This window comes from Rhea americana, unplaced genomic scaffold, assembly GCF_003343005.1.
Source record: "Rhea americana isolate MKP2758 unplaced genomic scaffold, rheAme1 scaffold_9, whole genome shotgun sequence".
In the NCBI taxonomy this organism is placed as follows: Eukaryota; Metazoa; Chordata; class Aves; order Rheiformes; family Rheidae; genus Rhea; species Rhea americana.
Genome location: NW_028187088.1, coordinates 8,826,157 through 8,850,239, shown reverse-complemented (window position 1 = coordinate 8,850,239; position 24,083 = coordinate 8,826,157). Strand labels below are relative to the sequence as shown.

Below are 24,083 nucleotides of genomic sequence, written 5' to 3'. Positions count from 1 at the left end.
GGCAACAGCTGTCTCTTCTACAGCCTACAAGATCCTCCTTCTGTTATCATACCATTCCCAATGAGTCCACCCCAGCTGCCCAGCCCATCTGCTCTCAACTGGGCCTGAGGCACCCTTGTACCTGCCTCAGAACCAGGAGAGCTCAGCGGTACTCAGGGACAAGAAAGGGTGGAGGGAGAAAGCTTGGGGATTTTGGAGCTAAGAGCATTTTCCAAAGGGTACACAGTCAGATAACGTATGTTGACAAGTGCTAAGAAGTTTATTTTTTAAAAAAGTGATATAACCTTTAATCTATTCCAGGCAAAACATTTCCATCTCCTCATTCAAAAGAATATGTAAAGGAATAATTGATGAAAGCTACCAACACACATATAATAGCATTTTCACAAAAATATAAAACAAKTGAGAAGGTTTACATAGATGATTCTGGGTTTGAGGCCATCTTAGAAAATCATAGCATTGAAGCTGCGGTTGAGAAATCAAAAAAACAAGAAAAAAACAGGTGTCAGCACCATGGTTTCCAGATTCCAGACTTTTGGAGCCAAATGATTTAACCTGGAAAAATACGAAAGCATATTCCACATTAACTTGTCTGATGTTTCAAGAACTGGTAAATCAAATTTATGTCCAAAACATGATCAGCATGACACAAAGATCAATTAAAAACAGGTATGCATCCGCCACGAAGAAATAGCGGAGGCCCATGAATAAGAAACAAAGCGAAATTATATATTCCAGTAGGAAAAAGAAGGGAAAGGAAGGGGAAAAGACACAAAAGCACCAAGTACCCCTGTGCTGAATGCAACCAGGAATTAGGTAACTGTTTAATTTTCACAAGAAAAAGATGACAGAAAAAATAACTAATGAAAAAGGAAAAAGCAAAATAATAAATGAAATAAAATATATGTGAGAGAGGGGTAGGAAAAAGCAATTAAGGAAAAGGAAAAATCTTCACTGAAATGTTCTGACTCACCCAACAAAAGAGAAGCTACTAAGAGAATGAGGCTTGTATAAAATAACTACTTGCCTTTATGGCTACAGACACAGCATAGCTAGGTAAGGCATGACCACCCCTTAGCGGCATAACAAAAACAAATGTTTTTCCACTCTAGAGCCACAGACAAAGGAAATTTCTGCACAGCACAGCAGAAAAAATATTAAGAAAAAGGAGTGGTGGGCAGATTGGCATGAGGTGTGCTTTGTGAACAGAATAGACACAACCAGAGTAGCTGCCATCATGAGGTGATGGTCCCAAYATCACAGAATAAATCTTTTTGGATCCTAAAGCTTTTGCTAATGATCTAGAACTTTATGCTCATTCATAATCTGCAGTAGCCACAAACTTCTCCTCTGAAATTAATTGAGAAATACAGGAGAGATGAATAAGGAACAATTGGTAAGGTGAGTTCTGGAACTGAATTAACAAGTTCATTGTGAAGAGAGGGAGGCTAACAAGGAGAAGCATCTCAGAGATTTCAAAGTAGCAGTTTGAAGCAATCAGTATATCCTTTCTCCTTCTAAGCCAGTGGCAACTGGGCTCTGTTCTAACAGACTATTCCCTACCACCTGTTCAACCACAACATTCATGTCCTGGCATCCCATTCAGCCCACTCAGGTTAGTCTCTTCCACTTGCACTCTGAGGTGATCATCTTTCAGGACCAGTCATAACTGTAGCTAAAAATTAAAATGACTTGCTCTTATTTGGACACCTACCTGAAGGATCTTCAGTGAATCCTCTGAATTACTGATAAGAAAAGAAAACAACACAATGAGTGATAAATGTATAACATCCTATTAAATAGTTCGGAAGACTTCTAAAAATAATTTTCTAATTTCATACTTCAGTTTTTATATTATCTGAYAGGCATTTTTCTTAATTTACTCATCTAGGATGTACAATAATTCCATGTTAAAATGCCTCTACAAAATCGTGCTCAAAAAAAACATTTTGTGCTAGTGAGTCACATTTTCATAAGGGAAAAAATAATTCTACTTCACTAACCATAGGAATAATCGTATCAATAAAGTATGAACAGAAATCAGTTACAGAGTCTCAGTTCTAGAGAGATTCACGTGCAGATATCCACTGAGAATTCAGAAGAGCATAAATTGTGACATTGCCTGCCTAGCAATGCTTGTTTAGAGTTACCATTCTTGGACCAACACACACTAAAGGCTTCATCTGTGATGAGGACATATGTATCATGTTAGATTTTTACATTTAATGCTGTTCTGGTCTTGACAGCATCAGAGAATTATTAAAAAATGTCTTTACTGTCCCAAAAGATTTCTTTTTCTCAATTTAGATTCAGTGATGAATCAGGAACTGCTTGTAATCGTCTACAAATAGTCTTCTGTTTTTAATACTGTTGCAAACTGTACTGAATTTATGAAGTTAATTCAGGCAGAGGCAGTGTGAACCTAGAGAGGAAAGAGTCAAGATTATCTGAAGTCAGTAAATTCTACCAGCATAACAGGATCCACCTATCTGCTTTAACCAGGAATTAAAATTGATCCAGAGCATGTAATAATTTTCCATAGCTGTTGCTTTTACTAACACTTTTACTAGCATTTAAATGTGCTCCAGAATGGCAAGTATGGCTGAGTGTGAAAAAGGAGCACAGGAAAAAATTACCAGGTCTTTTGCGGGATAACGACCTTAATGATCTTTTTTGTTTGTTTGTTTTCCAGTGTAGAGCAACTAAATATTCTCTTCCTGTTAGTATTAGTTTGCTAGTGAATAACCTTAATTGTTCTCATTTTGTAAAGTATTGTTCTCTTACTGTTCTCTACATTGCATTATATCACCTCTATACATTACTTCTAAGACAGAATTATGAAGATTTTAGCAATGTTTATGAAATTCCTACCACCATCTCCAAGGTAAGGGCTGCCCCGTTAGGATGTTTAGACTGCAAGATAAACCAGCTTGTAGACCCTGGGTTCATAAAGAGCTGCAGGTGTGTCTTTAGCAGAGCACAAGCTATTTAGAAAGAATACTTGGCTTCGGAAAGAGGGAGGCACTGTCACAGCCAACGTCTTCCCTCTGAAGCTGGATAGGAGAGCCGAGCCTGATCTAGAAGACAGGGGGAAAAGGTGGGCACCACTTGTTTGCTAGAAATTGTACACCATATTGGTGAGGGGTGAAACGAAACTCTATCTAAAGACTATATGCCTTGGTAGGCGGGACCTACTCTGCTTGCTGACCCAGATAAAGGACAGCGTGGGAGTACTACCCTTCATCTCTGGCCTCTTCCCCTTCAGTGTAGGAGCAGCTGTCTGTACCGTGTTATACCCCTGCAAGAAGGCTCATTTCCTTGGCACTTAACCCACCTTCTCAGCTCAAACAAAGGTGGTAACACAGAACATAGCCCAGCCTGAAATTGTGAATAACATGCAGCTCCACCCCAAAGAAGAGAAAGTGCAAAGATTTAGGAAGATGTCCTCAGGGAGACACAAAGGAACAGCGAGCTCTCCGCACCACAACRCATGGCTTTTAACTGTGCCACTGGTATCACCTACCTTTCTGTCTCTCAAAGGCCAAACGATTTTTGCTATACTCTTTGCTTGGATCATCTTCAGACAGTCATTGCAGGGTTCGCTTGTAGTGATAAGTTCAGCATTACTCAGATCTCTCTCAGAACTGAAAAACGTAAAAACGTAGTATTGCCACAATTACCAATGAAGTAGTGGTGAGGTTGAGGGGTTATTTCCCTTGGAGTCTAGAGTGTGTTCCTCTTTTTCTTTTTCCCTTTTTTTTTTTTTTCCTATCATTAGCCAAAGGAAGCAAGTAATGGACAAACACTTGCAGCATGTACTAGGAGCCTGTGGACTTGGGAAGTAGATGTACCTCCTGTTTGTATTCTCACAGCACTATACAGGCAAATACTCTGAGTTACAAAATGTGTATCCGGGAATAATTTCACTAGCAAATCATGATCACCTGGTAACAGTAGTGCATTCAGCTAACAAACTGCCCACTGAGCAGCTGTCAGGAGAGGGAATGTCAGTCAGGGACACACACAGACATTTGCAACAGCACTGTCAGTTGTCAAGAAAATTTTCCATAGGCAGGGAACTTCATACGATTCAGTCTGTGTTTGTCAAAGGAGGCATTCTAAGTTGACTCTCCCCAGCAGTGATGCCCAGCATTTCCAATGGCTAAGTAATATCAGTGCCCACATGTAGAAGCAATTGCTCTACTACGTGCTGTTCCTGTCTTCAGAAACTGTGAAGCCCCCTACCCACGACTGCATATGGGAACTGGGTTTACATGAGTCAGAGGATGGGGACTAGCAGGAACATCTGAGACTCTGTCACATGTTTGTTAAGTGTATTAAAATACATTGACCCAGATCTCTGTAAAAACCAATTGTACTCAGGACCTTGTAAGACTAAGATACACCCTTCCATGCTATTCAACATCACTTCTCCCACCTACACTTTGGAAATYCCCACAAAAGTTTAGTTAGAAAGTTATTTCTTCATTACTGAAGCACCCAACAAAAAGATTTTCTATGTCTAATTTTTAAAAAATATTTAAAGAGTTCCCACCTCATAATAATTGAATTAGCTTCTGCACATACAACTGCATGCTTGTCAAAATCAGCATCTGCCTTCTTGACAAAAAGGCTATTCATTGACCCTTTTGGATATCCGCTATAGCCCAGGGCAACCTAAGACAACACATAGCAAAAAACAAAATGGTTTGCTAGGACCTTTACTTATTCACATCCTAATCCAACTCCTAAAAGATAATAATAATAATAATAATAATATATAATATATAAAATAATAATATATATAATAGTAATATTATAATAATAATAATATAGTGAGAGTCCTTGTGAGATTCTTAATTTTGACTGATGCAGATTTCCATTTGCAAATGATTGATTGTAGTTTCTGATCAAAAGTTTCAGACACTCATGAAGTCTTTTTTTACCCCACAGAACAAACTCTTTATTTTTAGAAATACATTTTCCTATGAACATCAAATATAGTGCTTGTAAACAATCATCACAACCACCACAGGAAAAGTTGATTAATAAGAAAAAAATCATGCAAAGGAGGCTGCTAAACAAAAAATCACAGAAAAAAACAGAAAAATGTTAGCTGTATTTTTTTTTTTAGATAAGTTAGTTTATTGTGTTCCATACTTTGGAATTATATAAAATAAAAATAAGGAAAATAAGATAGGCATTTTGATATAGTAATGCTTGCAAGAAATGTTGTGCAAAAAAGTTGGTTCATTACGTTAAAGTTTACTGAATATCAGACTTTGCTTATTCCAGCTGCTGAGTAGATATTAAACAATTCATCATCATAATGTTCCTGGACAGAGTTAACGAATATATACTTACCTGGGTTTTTTAGATGAGGTAGCTTCAAGGGAAGCAATACTGTTTTCACAAAAAGATGTTTTACACTACTGCAGCTCCAGTAACATACATTTTAAGGGAGTCTATATGAATGATTACTTAAATGAGGAAAATTAACTTGTCCCTTTACATATATAAACACAAACCCATACTTACGATTTTGTCTCCGCTGAAAATCAAAGTCCCCACTCCATTATTATTGTCTGGAGAGAAACAATCAAATAATCACAATTATAAATTCATATAACACACTAATATTACAACAAACTTGCCAGTTCAAAGACCTGAAATTCTTTACTCATGTCTACTGATCCAAGGAGATGCAAAACACACCTTTCAGTACGAAAGGATGTGTTTATTACCATGCTACTTTCCAAAAAACATTGAATAGGTAAACCACAAAAAAGAAAGTTGTGTTGTTTCAATGCACCTACCTCCAGTTCTCATAGCTCTCTGTCCTCTGTAGTCCCTCTATAGCATGTATCTAGTGGTCTTGAGTGGAAGTGCCAACACCTTTTACCTTCCCTGCTGCTGAGACTACATTTTCTATTCTTGCAACTCGGAAACAGTTTAAAAATACTTTCTTGTCCTGACCAGTAAGTTCAGTTAGACATACCTCAAGGCACAGGCTCATGCAATGACAACTATTCCACAAGATCTCGTCTTCCTTCTTCCTCCCTCCCCACAAAGTAACAATCTCCCCCCTAGAAAAAAATTTTTCTTCTGTGGGAAAGGGAAAACAAAACCAGAAAAGTGAAGAAACACTAATCTTTAATAACTTTATTTCCATAGACACTATCAGTCAAAGTAAAAATAAATTCGTTTAACTTGGGAGAGAAAAAAAAAATCAAGCTCTTTCTATACCTGTGGACTCTGCTTCAGGCACAGGTTTAGTTTACAGCTCCTCTGGGTGACCTGCTGGCACCTTTTGGGAACCCAGGGGAGCTGGTGCAGGTTTTATGCTAACAGGGCCTACCTGAGTAACGGCTGGGAGACCAGAGTCAGAATGGGTCACACACCCTTCTTTCCTGAGGTCTGCTTAGATGAAGACAGGCAGCAGACTGTCAGTTAAATGAATCGCTCCAGCAGTGGAGATGACTCCACTAGTAGCATTTTTTCCCAGGGATCCTCATCATGTTAGAGCAGAGGGAYTGCAGCATGCAGTCCTCAAGTGCTTCCATAGGAAATGCATTGCCATGCAGTGCAGATTGGGCACCACCTTTCATCTCAGAATATAAACCCAGACGCCTGAAGTCCTGAAAATGCAGAGAGCTCAATCCTCACAAACAAGGCGGAAAAGTACCTCAGCGCTCTCCTAGGAGTCTGAGGTAGAAAAYGGGAGAAACTGATTCCAGGGCTAGTCCTAGTATATAATATAGTAATTTCCATTTTAAAAATACATTATTAGTGGAATGAACTTAATACACGAAGTTCTACAAAACAAGTGGCTAGCAAAACCATGCAAAGTAAGATAATGCTGCAGCCTACAGCAGTGATCTAAGCGAACTGAGAGCAGACAGGRTTCAGAGTTTGCTATTTTTGAGGAAGCAGGAAACTTCTCTCTCCAGGATGTTTCCCTTTAATAGGAGGGCCTCTTGAGAACTACAGATGTGCTGTATCCCTTCCTAAAAGCACTGATGGTGTACAGAAGAAAAGTAACACTGCAGGAGCCAGAAGATTCCACTTTCCTATCTATAAGAAATCAGTAACTGTCAAAATGACTTAAAATGAGTAAAAATCTGCAATATTTTCTCTTTCATAAAGCAGTTTTAACTAATTGTGACAAAAGCACTGGTAAATGATAGCAGAGATTTGGGATAAAGTGCTGCTGAGTTAACTTTTTGGCCTAAATAGAAACCTTTTTTTTTGCAGCTGGCAGGGGCCAAAGTGAATGAAAACCAAAATGTAACATTGTCAGTGTAACCAACCACAAGCAGCCAGCCTAATGGACAATGTAAGACAGTAAAAGGTAATAATGTCCAGGACTTTTTTTTTTTTGTGGGTGGGAGTGTGTTATAATAGTGCTTCTTCAGCACTGCAAATGCCAAATGCAAAAATAGCGCAGTCTGACCAAAAAGTTTGACTACTTTGGAACTGATCACARGCCATTTGGTTTCACATCATGTGGGAGAAACTGCCAACCAAAGACACTTGCAATCAGCAACCAGGAGTTAGGAATCCTCCACCAGCAGGAAAGACAGGAGGACTATGTCTGCTTTTTCTCCATTTTGGCTAGCTATACTGAGAGTATGAGCCCAACCTCCAGTTCACTAAAGATTTCTGCATTGCATTTCTTTGGATCTTAATTATCTCTGGTGATCTCACTGCAACAGCTCCCCCTTTATCAAATAAATCTTGATTTGGTATTAACGATATGCTCCATTTTTTTCTTAGGGATACTTTTGCCCAGTTTGCACTGTCTTCTTCAAATGAAATCAATATGATTTGTAAGATACAATGATGCAATATGAATTAATTTTATAAGATGGGAAATAGCGTTGTGCACTAAAATGTTTCATGAATTAGCTAACAGAATTCAATTAAATCAAAGGTGTTTTTAACATATCTTCAAGAAYACATTTAACAATTATGTAGAATTTTTCTACACTGTGTGAGTTACTGAGCTAAATTTAGCTATCTTAATTTACTTACCACTTCTGGATGCTAATAAATCACAGAGTTGTAATGCATGGGCATATTTGGGAGTATTTATTTCATCTGTAGGTTTCTCCTTTTCTAATATTCTTATTTTTTCATCTCTGGTACCTGCTAGAGTTTTAAAACAATCCTTTACTGTAGTAAGATTTTCTTTATATTTTTTCTTTTGTTTGTCCTTCAGGTGTCCCAGTTTAAGGCGTTCTAACATRCATTGGGTATAGTCCTCATCAAATACAGATGCAATTGGGATGCAATCATCATCAGAAGATGTTCTTTTATTTGAAACRAGTATCTGCTGCTTTCTTTGATCATTTATTGCTGGTACAAAGACTGCTGCAATGACATAGCTTTCTGAAAAGATAGTATTGGTATATTTTACCAGCTCATCAGTAAAGGTCTTGTCTTCCTCTTTTTTTTCAAAATTAGGCCAGTAGCACACTTGTGAGACTTGTGCTAAATAAAGAAAAACATATGAAAGATTAATACTAAATGTGAAATATATTAGTGATCACATCTTCTCCAATAATAAACGTAAAACGATACAGAAATCATTTAAGCAAGCYGAAACTTTTCCCATGTTAAGTTCATTCTCCAGTGTTTCACTAATACAATACTTTTATTTATTTTGACCTAATTTTCACAGTCCAAAGAGAGATTTTATATACCATTTGGGACTTTTTCTGATGATGATCTGAATGATTCACACAGAACCAACTGAGGAAAAATGCAGAGTGGAAGAAATTAAAGAAGAAGAGGAATGTCTGGCATGAAGAGTTTGCCAGCCTGTGAGTATTCCACATGTGCAATGTTAGCAGAATGTTTCAGTTCTGATACTAACCTTGAACGAGCAATTTTGCACAATAGTTRCAAGGCATTCGAGATAAGTATACTTCACAGCCTTTCAGAGCATTAGGAAACCTTAACAGCACTTTGGGCACAGCATGCAGGTCCTCTGTAGAGCAGTCCACTGCAATAATCCTTTTTGGCTTACTTGCTTCACAGATGACAATTCCAGTTTTGCAATACTGCATGTACATACACAAATAAAGTACAACCATTCAGTGAACAGCAGTCCATCTAGATTATGTGTATGTAGTGATACTAATTTGCGGGAGTAGATGTAAGCAATCAAAGTATCCCACAGAAAATGTATGGCGTCTTGGGGGAMAAGGGTAGGGATCAAGTACTTAAAAAACATGCTAATTCCTACAGATTTTCAGTCAGAACTGTAGACATGTCTACAGCACATAATTCAATGGCTATATTTTGATCAACAGTACAAACACTTTGACTAGAGTCCAGAAAGGGCTAAGAAGTAGACCTTTGGAAAGCTAGTCTGTAAAATAATGAAAACAATAGGGAAATTAATATCCTGATAGTTGGTCTACTATAGATTACCAAGCCCAGGAGAAAGGAATATGGAGACAAGGAGACAAGGCTTGGTTTTGAATGAATAGCAACACTACTCAAAGGATTCTCAGAGTAGGAACCAGACATTTATCTAGCTTGGAAAAGTAAAACAGCTTTGATTTATGAATACAAAGATTAAAATGTTAACAAGCCAAAATCCAAGTAAATTGGGTGCTCCTGAACGAATGACCAATAAATTCATGTGTGAACATCCAAGCAGTTCCTGCATGAGCCCCCAGTTAGCTCACACATTAACACTGTGTTGGGCATAAACAGCAGGGTTTCAGAGCAGGGATCTGTGTAAAGGAGACCAGGAATTGCCCCATGGCAGCCAGCTCTGGCACCAGTGTGAGCAACCTATCGTGTCCCAAAACTTCAGCCAGTCAGGGGAACACATGATGCCTTGGTTCAAACATATTTAAGAAGAAGTGGCATGAAAGAGATGTAAAGAGACATGTAAGGAGGCATATGGGGAGATGCTTTAGTAGACAGATGGAGGGATAGRCTGCTGAGGAGACAAGCACTGGAGATGCACTCTTGGGAGGAGAAGCTCTGTGCCAAAGGGGTGTGCTTCTGAGGCACTGCAAGCAGTCCATACCGGGGCATGGACACCCTTAAGGGACTGCAGCCTCAGGGTACCCACACCAGGACAAGGACATCTGCAAGGGACTGCAGCCATGGGGGATACACACCAGGGCAGGGACATGCCAAAGGGACTGCAGCTATGGGGAATCTGTGCCGGGGCAGGGACATCAAGGGATGATGGCCGCAGGGGACCTGCATCACAGCAGGGACACCCTAGAGGGACTGCAGATATGTAGGACCCACGCCAGGGCAGTGATGGCAGGAAACACAGAGCAGCAGAAGAAAGCTGGTAAGAAGCAGAGAGGAGCGGTGTACAGACCCACAGCCCCAGCCCCTGGCACCACCTCCGGCCTTGCTGAAGGAATTAGGAGGGATTGAGTGTAACCCATGGTATAAATAAGGGAAGCTGAGACTAGAAATGCAGGAAGAAAAGCRTTTGGCTTATGTTGAGACGGGAAAAAGGAGAAGAAAAGTGTTTGTTTAACTGCTCATATTTTCTTTTTTTTCCTCAATACCCAAATCAGTAATTAGAGGTTTTTGTTAATTAGCAACAAATTATATTAAGTAAAAATTCCCCTAGACAAGATTGTTTCGTCATGACTTCAATTTGGTGATTTCTAAGTCAAGTTCCTTATGGCTTCCTCAGCTTTGATAACAATAAATACATTTGAGTTGACTCACAGATTTTTGCGATTCACTTGGTAAATTCTCCATATGTAATGCTAAGAAAATGCACAACTCTTCCTTCTCCAGGAGAGAAGCAAGAAGACCTAGAGGGAAATAGCAGAAAGAAAAATTACTCAAAACAGTCTGGGAGAAAATGTAGGCAATGTCATAAAATCAGTGAGTAATTGATGGTAATGAGATAGAAAGGATAATTATCCAGCTATCTATTACTTGTTGAAAAGTGGAAAAGAAGATATAATTTCTATGTATGTTGGACTAAAGAACTGTTTCTTAAAAGTATATCAGAATTTGATGGGCTGGTTACTCCCTACAGAGTCTCATCTTTGCACTTTACTCGTCATCACATCCATTTACGCCTGCCAGTCGTCTGATGCAAATTTTAACGACTTTCCTAGGAGTTTTTGCTTGACAATGTGCAGAAGTATCCTGGATTTATTTTCTCCAATTTTTATGCCATGTACTCTTTTTTGTTGACATAGGGAGTGATTTCTATTGGCGTCTACTGAATTCACTAAGCGATATCTAGTATCCAGGATGTCAGCTCTACTCTCCTATGTTATACTCCTCTTCAAAAATTATATCTTTCAGCTATCATAGAATAAACCCTTCTCTTTTCAGTTACATGTTCTCTTAAACTGTGTATAACATTTGCTAAGATTGAAAAAATTGATATAATTCCTTTTTCTTTGAAATAGCACTCCCAAAAGCTATACCCTTGTCTCACCAGTTTGTTTTGTTGCTTTTGTTGTAGTTTTRTTGCTGCTGCTGACCCAATATGATCTGCCCTGATATAATCTGTTGCTACTATTTAATATATTTTTGTGTTTTAGACCTAACAGATCATGAAATTATAACAATGCTATATCAGTTTAAAAAAAATCATTATAACAATAACTTTTTTACTATTCTTATGTTAAGGGAATAAAGACCAAGGTTGAAATAGCTTGTAAAATTAAGTTGAAGACAGACATGCTGCTACAGAGATATGTCAGAAGTCTGTGTACAGCTATCCATACTATCAGTATCAAAATCATTGCTTTCAGGACAAGTATATTTATTCAACCATCTTTAAGGAAATGAATAAAAAAAACCCAAAAGCAATGCCAGTTAGAGGAAAGTTTACTAAATTAATTCCATTTTGCCTTCATTACTTCTTCCTTCTGTTTCATTGTCTTTTGAATCATTAGTTTGCTCACTGCATTCTGGAAGACAGAAAAAAAAAGGAATATTACATACAAGATACATTCATTAATGAAGTATAGCAGTGTATCAGGTCTTCTTTTGTCATCACCAACAGTAGCAGATTATCCACTGTAATCTGGGTCTCTCAGAAGCCAAGATTGGTTTAGGACAATACTTGACTATCAGGATATTAAAGTCAAGGCTCTGATACCTTATTCAGAAAGAAACTGTATTAAACTCAGCAGGAATTGCCCAAGGAAAAAATAATTAACTGAATATCATGTAAAAATAAATATGGCTCCCCAATGGTGATTTTTTAAAAGACTTTTTTAGCTGTTTAACCTCCAAATCTATATTGCTAGCTTCATGCCTAGAGTGGCCATTATCTGCTCTTTTCTTCTCCCTCTGCTTTCACACTGGGAACTACCTCTTTTTTCTTATTTGATAGTGAGTCTCTGCCTACTCATCTCTGCCATTATGTTGTCCTCATTAACCAAATCCTTCTGACCTTCATCATTCTTGTTTTTATTCTCCTCATCAGTTTGTTTTCTTTCTAGTGCAAATACACATCAGTCTCCTAAATCTTAAAATAGTCTCTCTCACTTACGTTGTTTTCCCTAACTCATTTGTGYACTCTATCTTCAGACTGCAGGAAGATGTCATCTGTAACTATTTCTGGAGTTTCTATCTCATTCCAATTCTTGATTTTATTTCAAATCCCAATTACACCCCCCCCCCAACAAAGGCAATGGAGCTACAGCTTTTAAGCCATTGAAATTTCAAAATTTTAGCCAAGTTTTAACTTATTTTTGTTTAAGCCAAGCAAAAAACATCTGAGTGAGAAAAGGTTTCTGATCTGAAACATTCCCGTTTTTAAATCTAAACAGTAATACCAAAAGCAATCAAACTTAACAATGCAAAGGCAGAAGGAAATACATTGTAACCATACCTCTCACACTTTCAGTAGTCCACTGTTACAGAGGAAGGAAAATGAAAGGAAAAAAAGAAATAAATTTAAAGCATAAGTAAACATTTATTTAGTACTTTCCATAATTTTTCTGCTCAAATCTGCTATTATGTCATACAGCTGTGCTCATACAATTACCATGAGGATTTCTTGGATCATTAAACAAACATGGGTCCTTTAAACCATCCTTGTCTGTTCCAGTTCTAAAGCTTTTATTCTACAGAGCAACATAAAAGTCAACTACATAAGCTACTTTCCTGTAAGCATTTATCCAATTCATCTGTAGTCTTATGTGTCCCATTTCCCTTCCTTTTCCCAACTCAGATTCAAATATATTTGATGAATGTTGAAAATGAAGCAATACTTATCTACATTTTCTGATTTCACTTCTGACAAGCCTTTTAGTTGGTGAATTATTTTTATTCCACCCCTTTATTCCACAATAAACCTACTGATGGCTTTCAAACTAATAACTAAACAGCTGTGATGTATATGGTCAGGTGAATACATACTTACATATTCATCAAGTGGTCTATGAACACTTGATGTATTTAGTGAACTTTCCAGCTAATGAAAATGTTTTCCAAAAAACCCCACAAAACAAAACAAACTAAATGGATGACATGTATCAAGGCAAACTATTCTACAATTCTATTAAATGCACATCCAAAAATACTTCTTAGTAACATAATCCTGAATTTAATCTTTAATATGCAAACCTACCTCAATATAGTCAAAGCCTTTCTTTGCATCAACCGAGGGATCCTGAAAAAAAACAAAACAAAACAAAAAACTTAAGATCAAACAAATAAACCAGGTACTTCCAGAATGACTGAGGTTGGAAGGGACATCTGGAGCTCTCCAGTCCTATGCCTCTGCTCCAGACAGGATCAGCTAGAACAGGTCGTTCAGTCAGGTTTCCAATACCTCCAAGGCTGGAGCCTCCAAACCTCTCTGAGTAACCTGTTCTAGTGTTCAGTCACCCCCACAGCAAAGAAAGCTTTTTCATACATTTAAGTGAAATTTCCTGTATTTCAGTTTGTTCCTGTTGCTTCTCATCCTTTCACTGGGTGCCCTGAGAACAGTGAATGGAGCCAGCTCCATTCTCTCTACTCCCCTTACCAGGCATTTATACACAAGATCTCCCTGAGTCTTCTTTTTCCCAGGCTAAAAAAATCACAGTYGAACTCATCAGACTAAAGTATGTGCAGCAAATTTCATACATGAGAATGTGTGATTTAGAAAGRAGATGGTTTCATTTACCTAGGTTCCAGGATTCAAAAGTTAAGTGTGTGCAATGAAGGACAGAGCTACTCCTTCAGACAGGGGACTCAGTAGAGCATGCCACACATAGCACCCGTGCCCAGGTTCCCTACACGTGCTAACCAGGGCACAAAGTAGGCAGCCTATATCCAGGTCTCATCGTGAGAGTTGTAACACTGCCAGAATAACCATTTGGATCCAAAATCAGGCAGTACTCCAAGGCCCTACTGTACAGATATAGCTAAACACAAGGCTGGACTTTCCCAGTGCAAGATCCTAAAATATGTAACTTTTTCCTTTCCTTGCTCTGAGATTATCTGAAGGTAAGCATTTTCAAGACAGAGAGCAAGCCATAAAATTTTAGCAGTCTATGATCATGAAGAATGAACCRTTTTACAGGAGATTGTCAAATATGGTATTTGTCCTATATGTGAGGGCAAGAACAGATGTTTTTGTCTGTAAGTCAGCTATAAATAAACTTATCCCCTAATGAACATACAATTAAATTATGACAATACATAAATAATATTATGTAAACATACTTTTTTATCCTGTTTTGATGATTCTTTTACATAACAAATTTTCCTTATTCCCAMCTCCTTTATAAGGTTCTGACAGTCAGGACAGGGAAGTTTGGTACAGTAAAGAACATCAGTCTCTTCTACTTTGGGTTTTGATCTGAAAATATATATATTTGCACAATTCATTTTCTGCAAAGCTAAAATCAAACATAGTATTTACATTTCTTTAAAATAAATGTAGTATTTTCATTGAAGATCATTATTCCTAATTAGACTGCTCTCTATCTCTTCCCTTCTTTTTCAGATCTCTTATTTCATCCTGATTTTCCTTTTAAATATATGATCTTCTCTGCTTAAGTTTTTCACTATGTTGCCTATAGCAGTATTTGCATAACTCAAGTGCTCCTTCTTTTCCATGGGCAGGCATTTACAAATACCGCTATATTCACTAAGACAAGCGGAAGACAAGCCTAATCTCATCATGATTTTGCTGTAGTATCAATCCAAAATTACACTGGAGAGCTATGAAGTTTGGTGGTCCAGGAATCAGAGTCTCAGTACTAGCCCCTCTGTTGTAAGTCACATTTATGTTCATARAGGATTTTTAAAGGTTATTGAACAACTAAATTACAAATAATTTGAGCATTTTAAATGACAGCAATAACTATCATAACAATGTGTAAAATAGGTGTCAATTCAAAATCAAGTACATACTTCAGACAAAGACTGTACACCACCAGTGACATTGAATCTCACTAGCTGGTCTTGATCCAAGCAGAGCACAGCTATTTTGCAGTTGGTTAGGCACCARTGATGCCCAGAAACACATCATCTGTCTGTCTGTCTTTTGTAGTTAAGTGCCTAGCCATAAAAATTTTCTSTACCCAAGCAGTGGAAGTATAGCCTCTCACTCCAATATTGGTAGTGCTCTGTTTATGTGCATACAGAAGTGCTACTGTTAACGAGCCACACAGTTTCACAGACTAATGATTCTCCAGCTCTTGCTAGCTATAATCCGAAGTGATCCAGGTGTCTTGATGCTAATCCTGCTAGTCTGAGGACCAGCCAAACAGGCTGCCAGGCAGAATGCTGCAGACTAGATCTTTCAAAAAATGTTTAGAGCATCATGTCGTAATGAAATTAGACAATTATTTTGGAAGTGTGGAAATATAAGATGTTATCATGTCTTTTCAGGGGGCAGAGGGGAGGAAACGAATATATTAAAATACTGACTCTAAACTCAGAGATGTAAAATATTAAGATTCTGAAAATAGATTARTCAGCAAAAACAGATGAAAATGTCAAAGATGTTGATGAATCGTAGCTCCACAATCACTCCCTGAAATACTCACACTCAGCTGACATCAACTGCTGTAAAGAATGACTGTGAAGTCAACCTATTACTATATTTGTAATAATAACCTGTACAGGAGAGCATTTGTTTCAGCATGGACAACAAATTCCCGTTTTGCAAATCCAGTCTTTTGCTTTCTTCTCCCTTGCCATGGCAAGTTTCCATATAATATGCCAATGGGGTATCCATTATAGCCTGCCCCAAACTGTTAAAAAGTAAACGAAATAAAACAATCAAAATCTAATAGATCCTTCCAAACACAATTATATTTTAGCCACATACTAATATCACTTCAAAACTAATATATGTGGTCCATATATTTCCAGATACATATAACTTCTATGTCTAAGAAATCTTTATAGATACTTCTATGATATTTTTAAATCAAAAGCAGCCATTACTTATATTCTCACAAGAGAGAGCTCTGAAAATAACATATTGTTGAGAATTTTGTGAATATTTTGATATATTTTCCAGGCTTTTGAATCACCTTTACCACTTCACTAAAGAGCACCTTACCATTGCTATCCTTTTTAATACAGTTATTTCTCCTTTTGCATTCAGTGAGGTCATTCTTCTCCATCACAGTCACCATCACCTCTTTGTCTCCCTAGCCTGGCAACAAACTTAGGATCCTCCTTCTTTAGGGAATCTCAGTGAGTGTTTTTGTAACACTAAATAATCAAACATTACCATTACTATTAGCATATTACAGCACCATTGACTATAAAATGGAGCCAGGTAGGCATCTACACTGCAGGTGCCTACATTAGGTCATCTACACTGCTGGGGGCACTGAATAKAAACATTGCAAGTATTGAAGAATTCGATTTACTCACAAAATATCCATTCTGACTGTACAGTGCACACCCCACACCTCGGTTTGGATCATCTTTTAAAACAGATAAAGATTTTCACTTCACTTAAAAACATACTTTTACATACTTTAAAACATGTTTTACAGACTAGCATGTAGTGCTTTAATGATACAGAAACAGAATGCATAAATAGACTGCTTATATGCTGAAACAGCATACCTCCATGCATATCCTCTAATGAATTACAGATACCTATACACATTATTACAAAAAGGCAAAACTACCACCAAGTTCAGCAAAAGCTAGATTTCATAAGAACRTAAGTTAAACTGTAGCTTTAGATAAAGTTATTCTTTGATTAGCAATCACAAGTGTATGAAGTATATTAGCTTGATACAAATTCCTGTTAACRTACTACAGAATTTTATACAAACATCAAGATCTTTTGTTGATGGGATTCACTATAAGCCCACCTATTTACATTAATTATATACTGATAATGCTTACATTACATATATAATGCTGCTCCCTTCCCCCTCCAAAGCATTACATGATAAAATTATATATAGATAATATTTTATTTATATAGAATTCATATCCAGTAAGAGTCATGAAGGGAGAAATTGAAAAGATTTTCCCTTCATTAATGCTTTCCATGTCCCCACAAATAAAGCTATGCACTTCCATTTTCTCCTGGTTCCTTAGTTTTCATAAATGTCACAGTGTAAACAGAWCTGTCATTTAGTGCTGTTCTATTTTGTATGTATTAGATACACATATATATGTAAAATATTTTATTTTCTTTAAGTAACATTTTGAGCTTGAAATATAACAGTATACTTCAAAAAGTACTTTTACAATTACTGCCTGTAATGATTTGTTTTTCTACCGTTTGCTTTAGGGTTAAGTAAGTTCATTATTGCAACAGACATTATGAACAATAATGTCCAACAACAATGTAATAAATATATTAATGAAAAATATTTTAGCACTTATGTTAGGAAGGCATGCCAATTTCTTTGATACTCATGTATACTGTGAAGTATATGCTCTTTGCTATAACAGAATCAATAAAATAATAATAAAAAATCAATAAAATAAAATAAAAAAATACATCTTCATATTTTGTTATTATTCTTCAAACGCTATCAGCATAACTTACCAGATCTTGCCGCTAGAAAATAACAAAGCTGCAATGCATGTTCATGAATAACATCAGTATGACTTTTTCTCTCAGGTTGGAGAGTTCCCCGTAAAAAATAATAGCAACGTAAAGCATTTTCCAKCCGTTTGAGACATGTATCTTCACAGATATTCATGTTAAACCATGAAAAATATTTTTGAGATTTTTTGTGTTTCTCAACACTCCTGTTGGGGTTCCCATTGCATTTTATTTTTTTTGCAATCTTTTTCACCATTTCAAAAGTTGTCATGGGTAAGAGCACACTGCTACTGATATGGCTCCTAAGAAACATACGGTCAGCTTGCTGAATATCTTTCATAATTTCTGAATCGTTTTCATCTGATCTTTCAGGAGCCCTTGGCCAGTAATAGACTGAAGAAACTGAACCTAGAGGGAGACACTGAAAGTGACTTACAGTACAATATAATTAGGCAGGACATTCAATTCATGCTTTTTTGATTAAAATGGTGTATCAACGTTCTGTTGCACTGCAATTCTGTGGACACATTAGAATACAAATCCCAATATTGTTATCCACAGAGATCCACTCACATTGCAATGGGATCTGCAGTGAATACAGAACTATTTTAACAACTGCATTAAGTGCTTAATCACTGCATTTTCATAAACGACCTCCTACAGCTTGTAATCCTTGCCCAGGCAAGTGGACTTACTTAATTCTAAGAGACTATTTGCAGAAAAAAAGGATTATTTGTGAAAAAAAGGATTTGCTGGACTGAGCTACATGCCATAATGTTTTCCTAGGCATGATGTTTAGCAGGGTCATTTATGAGCTTCTTATTCAAMTAGAACTGCAGTTAACATAAATAGATTTAAAATATCTTCTATACCTTGAATGAGGAATGTAGTACAAGTTGTGCATGGTTTCCTGGACAGATACACAGTGCAGTTACTTAAAGAAGGAGGAGGATCCAGAATCATGTGTTGTACAGCATGAAAGCCAGCTTTGGAGCAAGTCATAGCTACCACTTTGTGTACTCTATCTGACTCACACACTACAATCCCAGTCTTCTTGAACTGAAAAGGAAAAAAAAAAAAAAGTTTTTTTTTTGTAGCAGAGTTTATTTTACAAGCGTGCATGTTTTACACAGGTGCAAAAATACATTATAGGTTTTGCTACATATTATTACATATAATTGCTCTTTAGTCCCAGAATCTCTAGATATCAATTTCTCTTTGTGTAAATTTAGTGTAAATTTAGTATTACTTTATTTTTTGTGTACATCAGTTCTTAAGAAATCCAGTGCTCTTCCTTTTGAAGCAATACATCAAATCAAAATTGAAATCAATCAGAAAGATCAAACTGTAGATTTATAAAACACTTTTGGAAGAATCTGTAAGACTAGAAAACAATGTTTCTTTTATTAAAGTTCTGCAAGAATATATATAAACCTGAGTTTATATTATCAACACTATATTAGCTGTGATGGATAGAATAAGACAGTAGCATTAAAGTTAATGATTACTGTGCAAGCTTTTTGAAGAAGTACGGAAAAGATTTTATTTCTGTCTTCTATATATTCAGGTATTGCCTAATGTTAGGATACCCAATGAAGGTACAACAGTACAAACAGACAATAATATTACCATTGGATATAGCTCTCCTACAAAATTGGTAGATGGAATACACTGTAACAAATAAGAATCATAGAGTAATTTATATTGAAATGGAAATCTGGTTGTTACCTAATCCAACTCCCTGCTCAAAGCAAGGCCAACTTCAAAATTAGATCTTATTCATTTTTTTCTTGGAAAACAATTTTTGCCCTCGCTATCAAAGAAGTAGTTGGAATAATCTATTTTAGATGATATCTATAAATACAGCTGTTCTAAAGTTAAGTAACTGCTAATCAAAATATTTCACTAAGTGCAGGTCCACTCTGCCCGTCTCTGATAGATCTCATGCCATCAATGCCACGGATAAATACCTAATGCCATTTTACAGAAAAGAATAACAGCTTTGAGATAAACTAACATCGTTCAAAAACATATGTAAACCCATATTTCTGCAGCTTTCTTGAAGGAATAAGAGTGATAAGCAGAGCAAGTGTGAAGAAACTATTACTATATTGGTGATCTCTTCACAGAGACCATCTTCATTAGAGACCATCTGACCAGCAGGTCAAAGAATGTACTTTCCTTTTTTCTCCTTTAGGCAACTACTAGATGTGTCCAATACCATATGATAATGATAAACTAACTACTATATACAGATAGTCATTAGAAAAACAACACATTAAGGATACATGTGAAGCTCTGGAAATATGCTGTAGCCAATTTTCATTTTGACAGATATTCTACACTTGATTCTGATTAACTCAGATGAATTCACTAGGAACTTGAAAATAGAAAGTAATTCCAGCAAAAATGATTACGATATGCTACATAAGAAAAGATAAGAACAGAATAATGATAACTACGTGAGCATGGCATATTTCAGTAAATTTAAGGAATTGATAGGAAGTCCTTTGGAAAAATAATCTAAGGAATAAGAGAGTCTGATTTACTGGAAGAGACTACAGAAAATATTTTATTCTGATGTAAAGAAAAAGTGAGCAGCAACATGAGACTGTTTCAGTTGTACCAACTGATCCGTATTAGTCTGAAAATAAGAACCAAAATCAGACAAAAGAAAGGAACTAAAGGCAATATTAAAGTTGAGCAAAAAGGAATAGCGTTAACATGTGAAGATTAATTCAGAAATGCTATTTTACTGAAATAATCTGATGTTTCCAGTAGCAAAGGATACAAAAGGCAAAAAGAAAAGTTTATATACAAAACTGCAGAAAGAAAGTCAAAGAAAGCATAGTTACATTACATAACAAAAAGACAGCAAACAACAATACAGCAAAGGTGGCATGCCAACAAGATGAAACTGAAAACAAGCAAAACAAGATCCTACTTCTGAAAAGGAAATTAAATGAACAAATACAAAAATGAAACCTGGACTAGCCAGAGAAGAATCAGCAGACTATTGTGAATTACTGTTTAAAAAGGCCACAACACAATGGTGCTATTGACCTTTTGATACAATACAAATTTACAGACACTGTGTATGTTAAAGACCGTAGTTGCTCCATCTGAAAGAGTGTCATTTTAGGTTTTCATACTACTTTAAGAAGAATACAAGCAAACTCAAGAATCTAGAGAAGAAAAAATACGAGGTTTAAAACCTAAGATCTAGGAGAAAGGCTGAAGTATGAAATTTTTCAAATATTTTGAAGAGTGGATTAGTCAAGAATGACCTAATTAGATTTAATCCTGCTTCAGTGTAGGAAAATGGATTAGACTACTTTTGTTCAGCTCATTTGTATGATTCTATCATTTCATATTTAAAGGTGTTTCTTATTATCAGGTCAACTGTTTATAAATTCAATAATATTTAAGAAGTAGTTCTTAAAGTTTTAAAAAGTGTAATCATCACAGTTGCTCTTATCTGCTAATTTGATTATTATTAATATTTAACTTAAAGTTTTATAAAACATTCTCAGATAATCTGGAGCATGAAAGGCTTTCTACAAAAGCAAAACAGTGTATGGAGCTGAAGAATTGTTAAGAGAAGTGAGAAAAACAAAGTTTTCACATTCACAGCTAAAATTAAGACAGGATGTATTTTAACCATGGAAACGAGCATAAATAAACGACAAAATGGAAGTTGCAGTTATTTCTTCCAAAAAAACACTATGGCTTGGTGTGCTTGAGACTGATTCAGCTACCACTAAAGCACCTATAGCAAACTTATAGCCCAAAATGCAAAGCCTACTACTCTTGTTCTGTAAGGAAAGGACAAGAGATTTCTACTTGACAAGCAGCTTTGTAGAGAAGGCCATGGGGCTCCTGGTGAGCAAGAAGTTGAACAAGAGCCAGCAATGTGCCCTTGCAGCAAAGGCAGCCAATACTATCCTGGGGTGCATAGGCAAAGCACTGACAGCAGGTCAAAGGAGGTGATTCTTCCCCTCCGCTCAGCCACCACCTCCAGCACTTGTGAGGCCACACCTGGAGTGCAGTGTCCTGTTCTGGGCTCCCCAGAACAAGAGAGACATGGAGCTACAGGAATGAGTCCAGCAAAGGCCAGGAAGATAAGTAAGGGACTGGAGCGCTTGTCCTATGAGGAGAGGTTGAGAGAGCTGAGACTGCTTAGCCTGCAGAAGTGAAGGCTCAGGGGGGATCTTATCAATGTACATAAATACCTGAGGGAAGGGCGCAAAGAACATGGGGCCAGACTCTTCTCAGTTGTGCCCAGGGATAAGACAAGAAGTAATGGGCACAAACTGAAATACAGGAAATTCCACTTGAACAGAACAAAACACTTTTTCACCAAGAGGGTGATCGCTATTACAGGTTGCCCAGAGATGATGTACTGGGGAGGGCTCTCCTGGGAAATATTCAAAATTCTACTGAACACGGTCCTAGGCAATCTGGTCTGTGTGACTCTGCTTGAGCAAGGGAGGGTGGACTGGACAATCTCTCCAGAGGTCTCTTCCAACCTCAGCAATTCTGTGAATCATCAGATTCACTCCTCCACAACAATAGCCAATCATGTAATAGAGGTTTACATTATTAATATGTAGTCTGATCTCGTTAGATATTTTAAAGGGTAAATCCCTTTAAATGACCAAAATACTTTCCAGCAATGATATTACGTACCTTCTTAGATGGGGCAACGCAGTATGGAGACTTTTCCATATGAAGAGCTAGAAACATAGACAAATCTCTTTTCTTTTCTAAGCGTATGGATGGATCTGAATAGGTCCAAATAAAGAGGTCATAATTAGTAGGCATACTCAAATAGGACCATGCTATGGAAAAGACAATGCTGATTGCAGTAATTTAGGTATAATGGCGAGTGAGGGCAGACTATCTAGGTAAAGGGAAAAGAGAAATACACACATATCTGTGTGTTTATATAGTGCACATATAGATTAACTGTCAGAAAATACAGTTTTGTGGTGGAAAATACAGAAGTGTGGTGGAGCAAAATTAGCACTTGTGTTCTGTAACAAGCGCAACTTACTTCTAAGCAAAACTGCTCAGAAACAGTAAACAGCCATAATGCAATGCCATCATACAAATAATAAAATAATAAACCCCCATGACCCAATAATACTCAAATAAAAGGTCTGTGTGTGATTAACCTCCTGCTTTTCACTGTATCTTACAAAGAAATGGTCAAAGTTTGGATCATGTCTTGTTTTTACATTATTTCCTGAAGCTAGAGATATGTCAGTCTGTTTACTACATTGAGACAATTAACTGAGTAAAGAGATACAAACCATCCTCCATATCTTAGACTCCAGAAGGTCTCTTCTGAGAAGAAAATATTTTAAAAATTCTTCCTTTCCAATTGCTTTTCAAGCAAAATGCTGCAGTGAAGAGAATATACATATATATAAAATCAACAAATAATTTAGTTGTATTTAATCATGTTTTCAAAATACTGTAAGCTCCTCACTCCATACTAATGCAAACAAAATATAAAGGAAAATCTGGTATGCCGTATTGCCAATCCAGTTTCTCTTTGACAAGCACAATAAATCTTCATCAACAAAAACACTTCATATATATGTGAAGTAAGTACATATCAATTCAAAGACATAGAACGAAGTATTTCACAGCATCTTCACCATAAAATACCACTAGCACACCATATTTCACAGGCACTTCATCAGTTTATTTCTTTCATTAGATCACTCATGTTAAATTGACTATTTCTCTTTTTTTTTTGCATTATTTTTCACCCAAATCTGATTTTTTTCCATCACGTGTATCCCCAATGTGATATCATAGAATAAATCTATATTTGCTTACCTGCAAGTCTGTTAGCAAGAAGTCTTCAGTGATAATGGTTTTAAAACGACAAAATGATGCCTTTAAAAGGCATCTAAAATGAAACCAGTGAGTCAGATATGCTCTTCTTTTCTCGTTGACACTATCTTTGCTCCACCCTGTCAATATTAGTGTGTCACACAGAGGTCAGTTTTGCGGAGGGAAGTTGACCAGGCCATCACTACTATATACAGGTAAATACTCTCCCCCCATATTGAAATGATGA

General features: G+C 36.7%; 1 protein-coding gene across 1 annotated transcript; it reads right to left on the bottom strand.

Moving 5' to 3' along the window:
• Window positions 1-420: 420 nt before the first annotated feature.
• LOC146584848 (uncharacterized) lies at window positions 421-22,813 on the bottom strand. Its single transcript, XM_085324031.1, has 17 exons — window positions 22,679-22,813; window positions 18,862-19,048; window positions 17,990-18,397; window positions 16,849-16,901; window positions 16,078-16,214; window positions 14,677-14,812; window positions 13,595-13,636; window positions 12,854-12,875; window positions 11,865-11,924; window positions 10,717-10,805; window positions 8,879-9,065; window positions 8,035-8,493; window positions 5,539-5,585; window positions 4,556-4,677; window positions 3,524-3,644; window positions 1,715-1,745; window positions 421-555 (listed from the first exon to the last, which is right to left on the bottom strand). Exons 1-16 carry the CDS (start codon window positions 22,811-22,813, stop codon window positions 1,743-1,745), a joined length of 2,208 nt encoding a protein of 735 aa, XP_085180157.1. The 3' UTR covers window positions 421-555; window positions 1,715-1,742.
• Window positions 22,814-24,083: the final 1,270 nt, after the last annotated feature.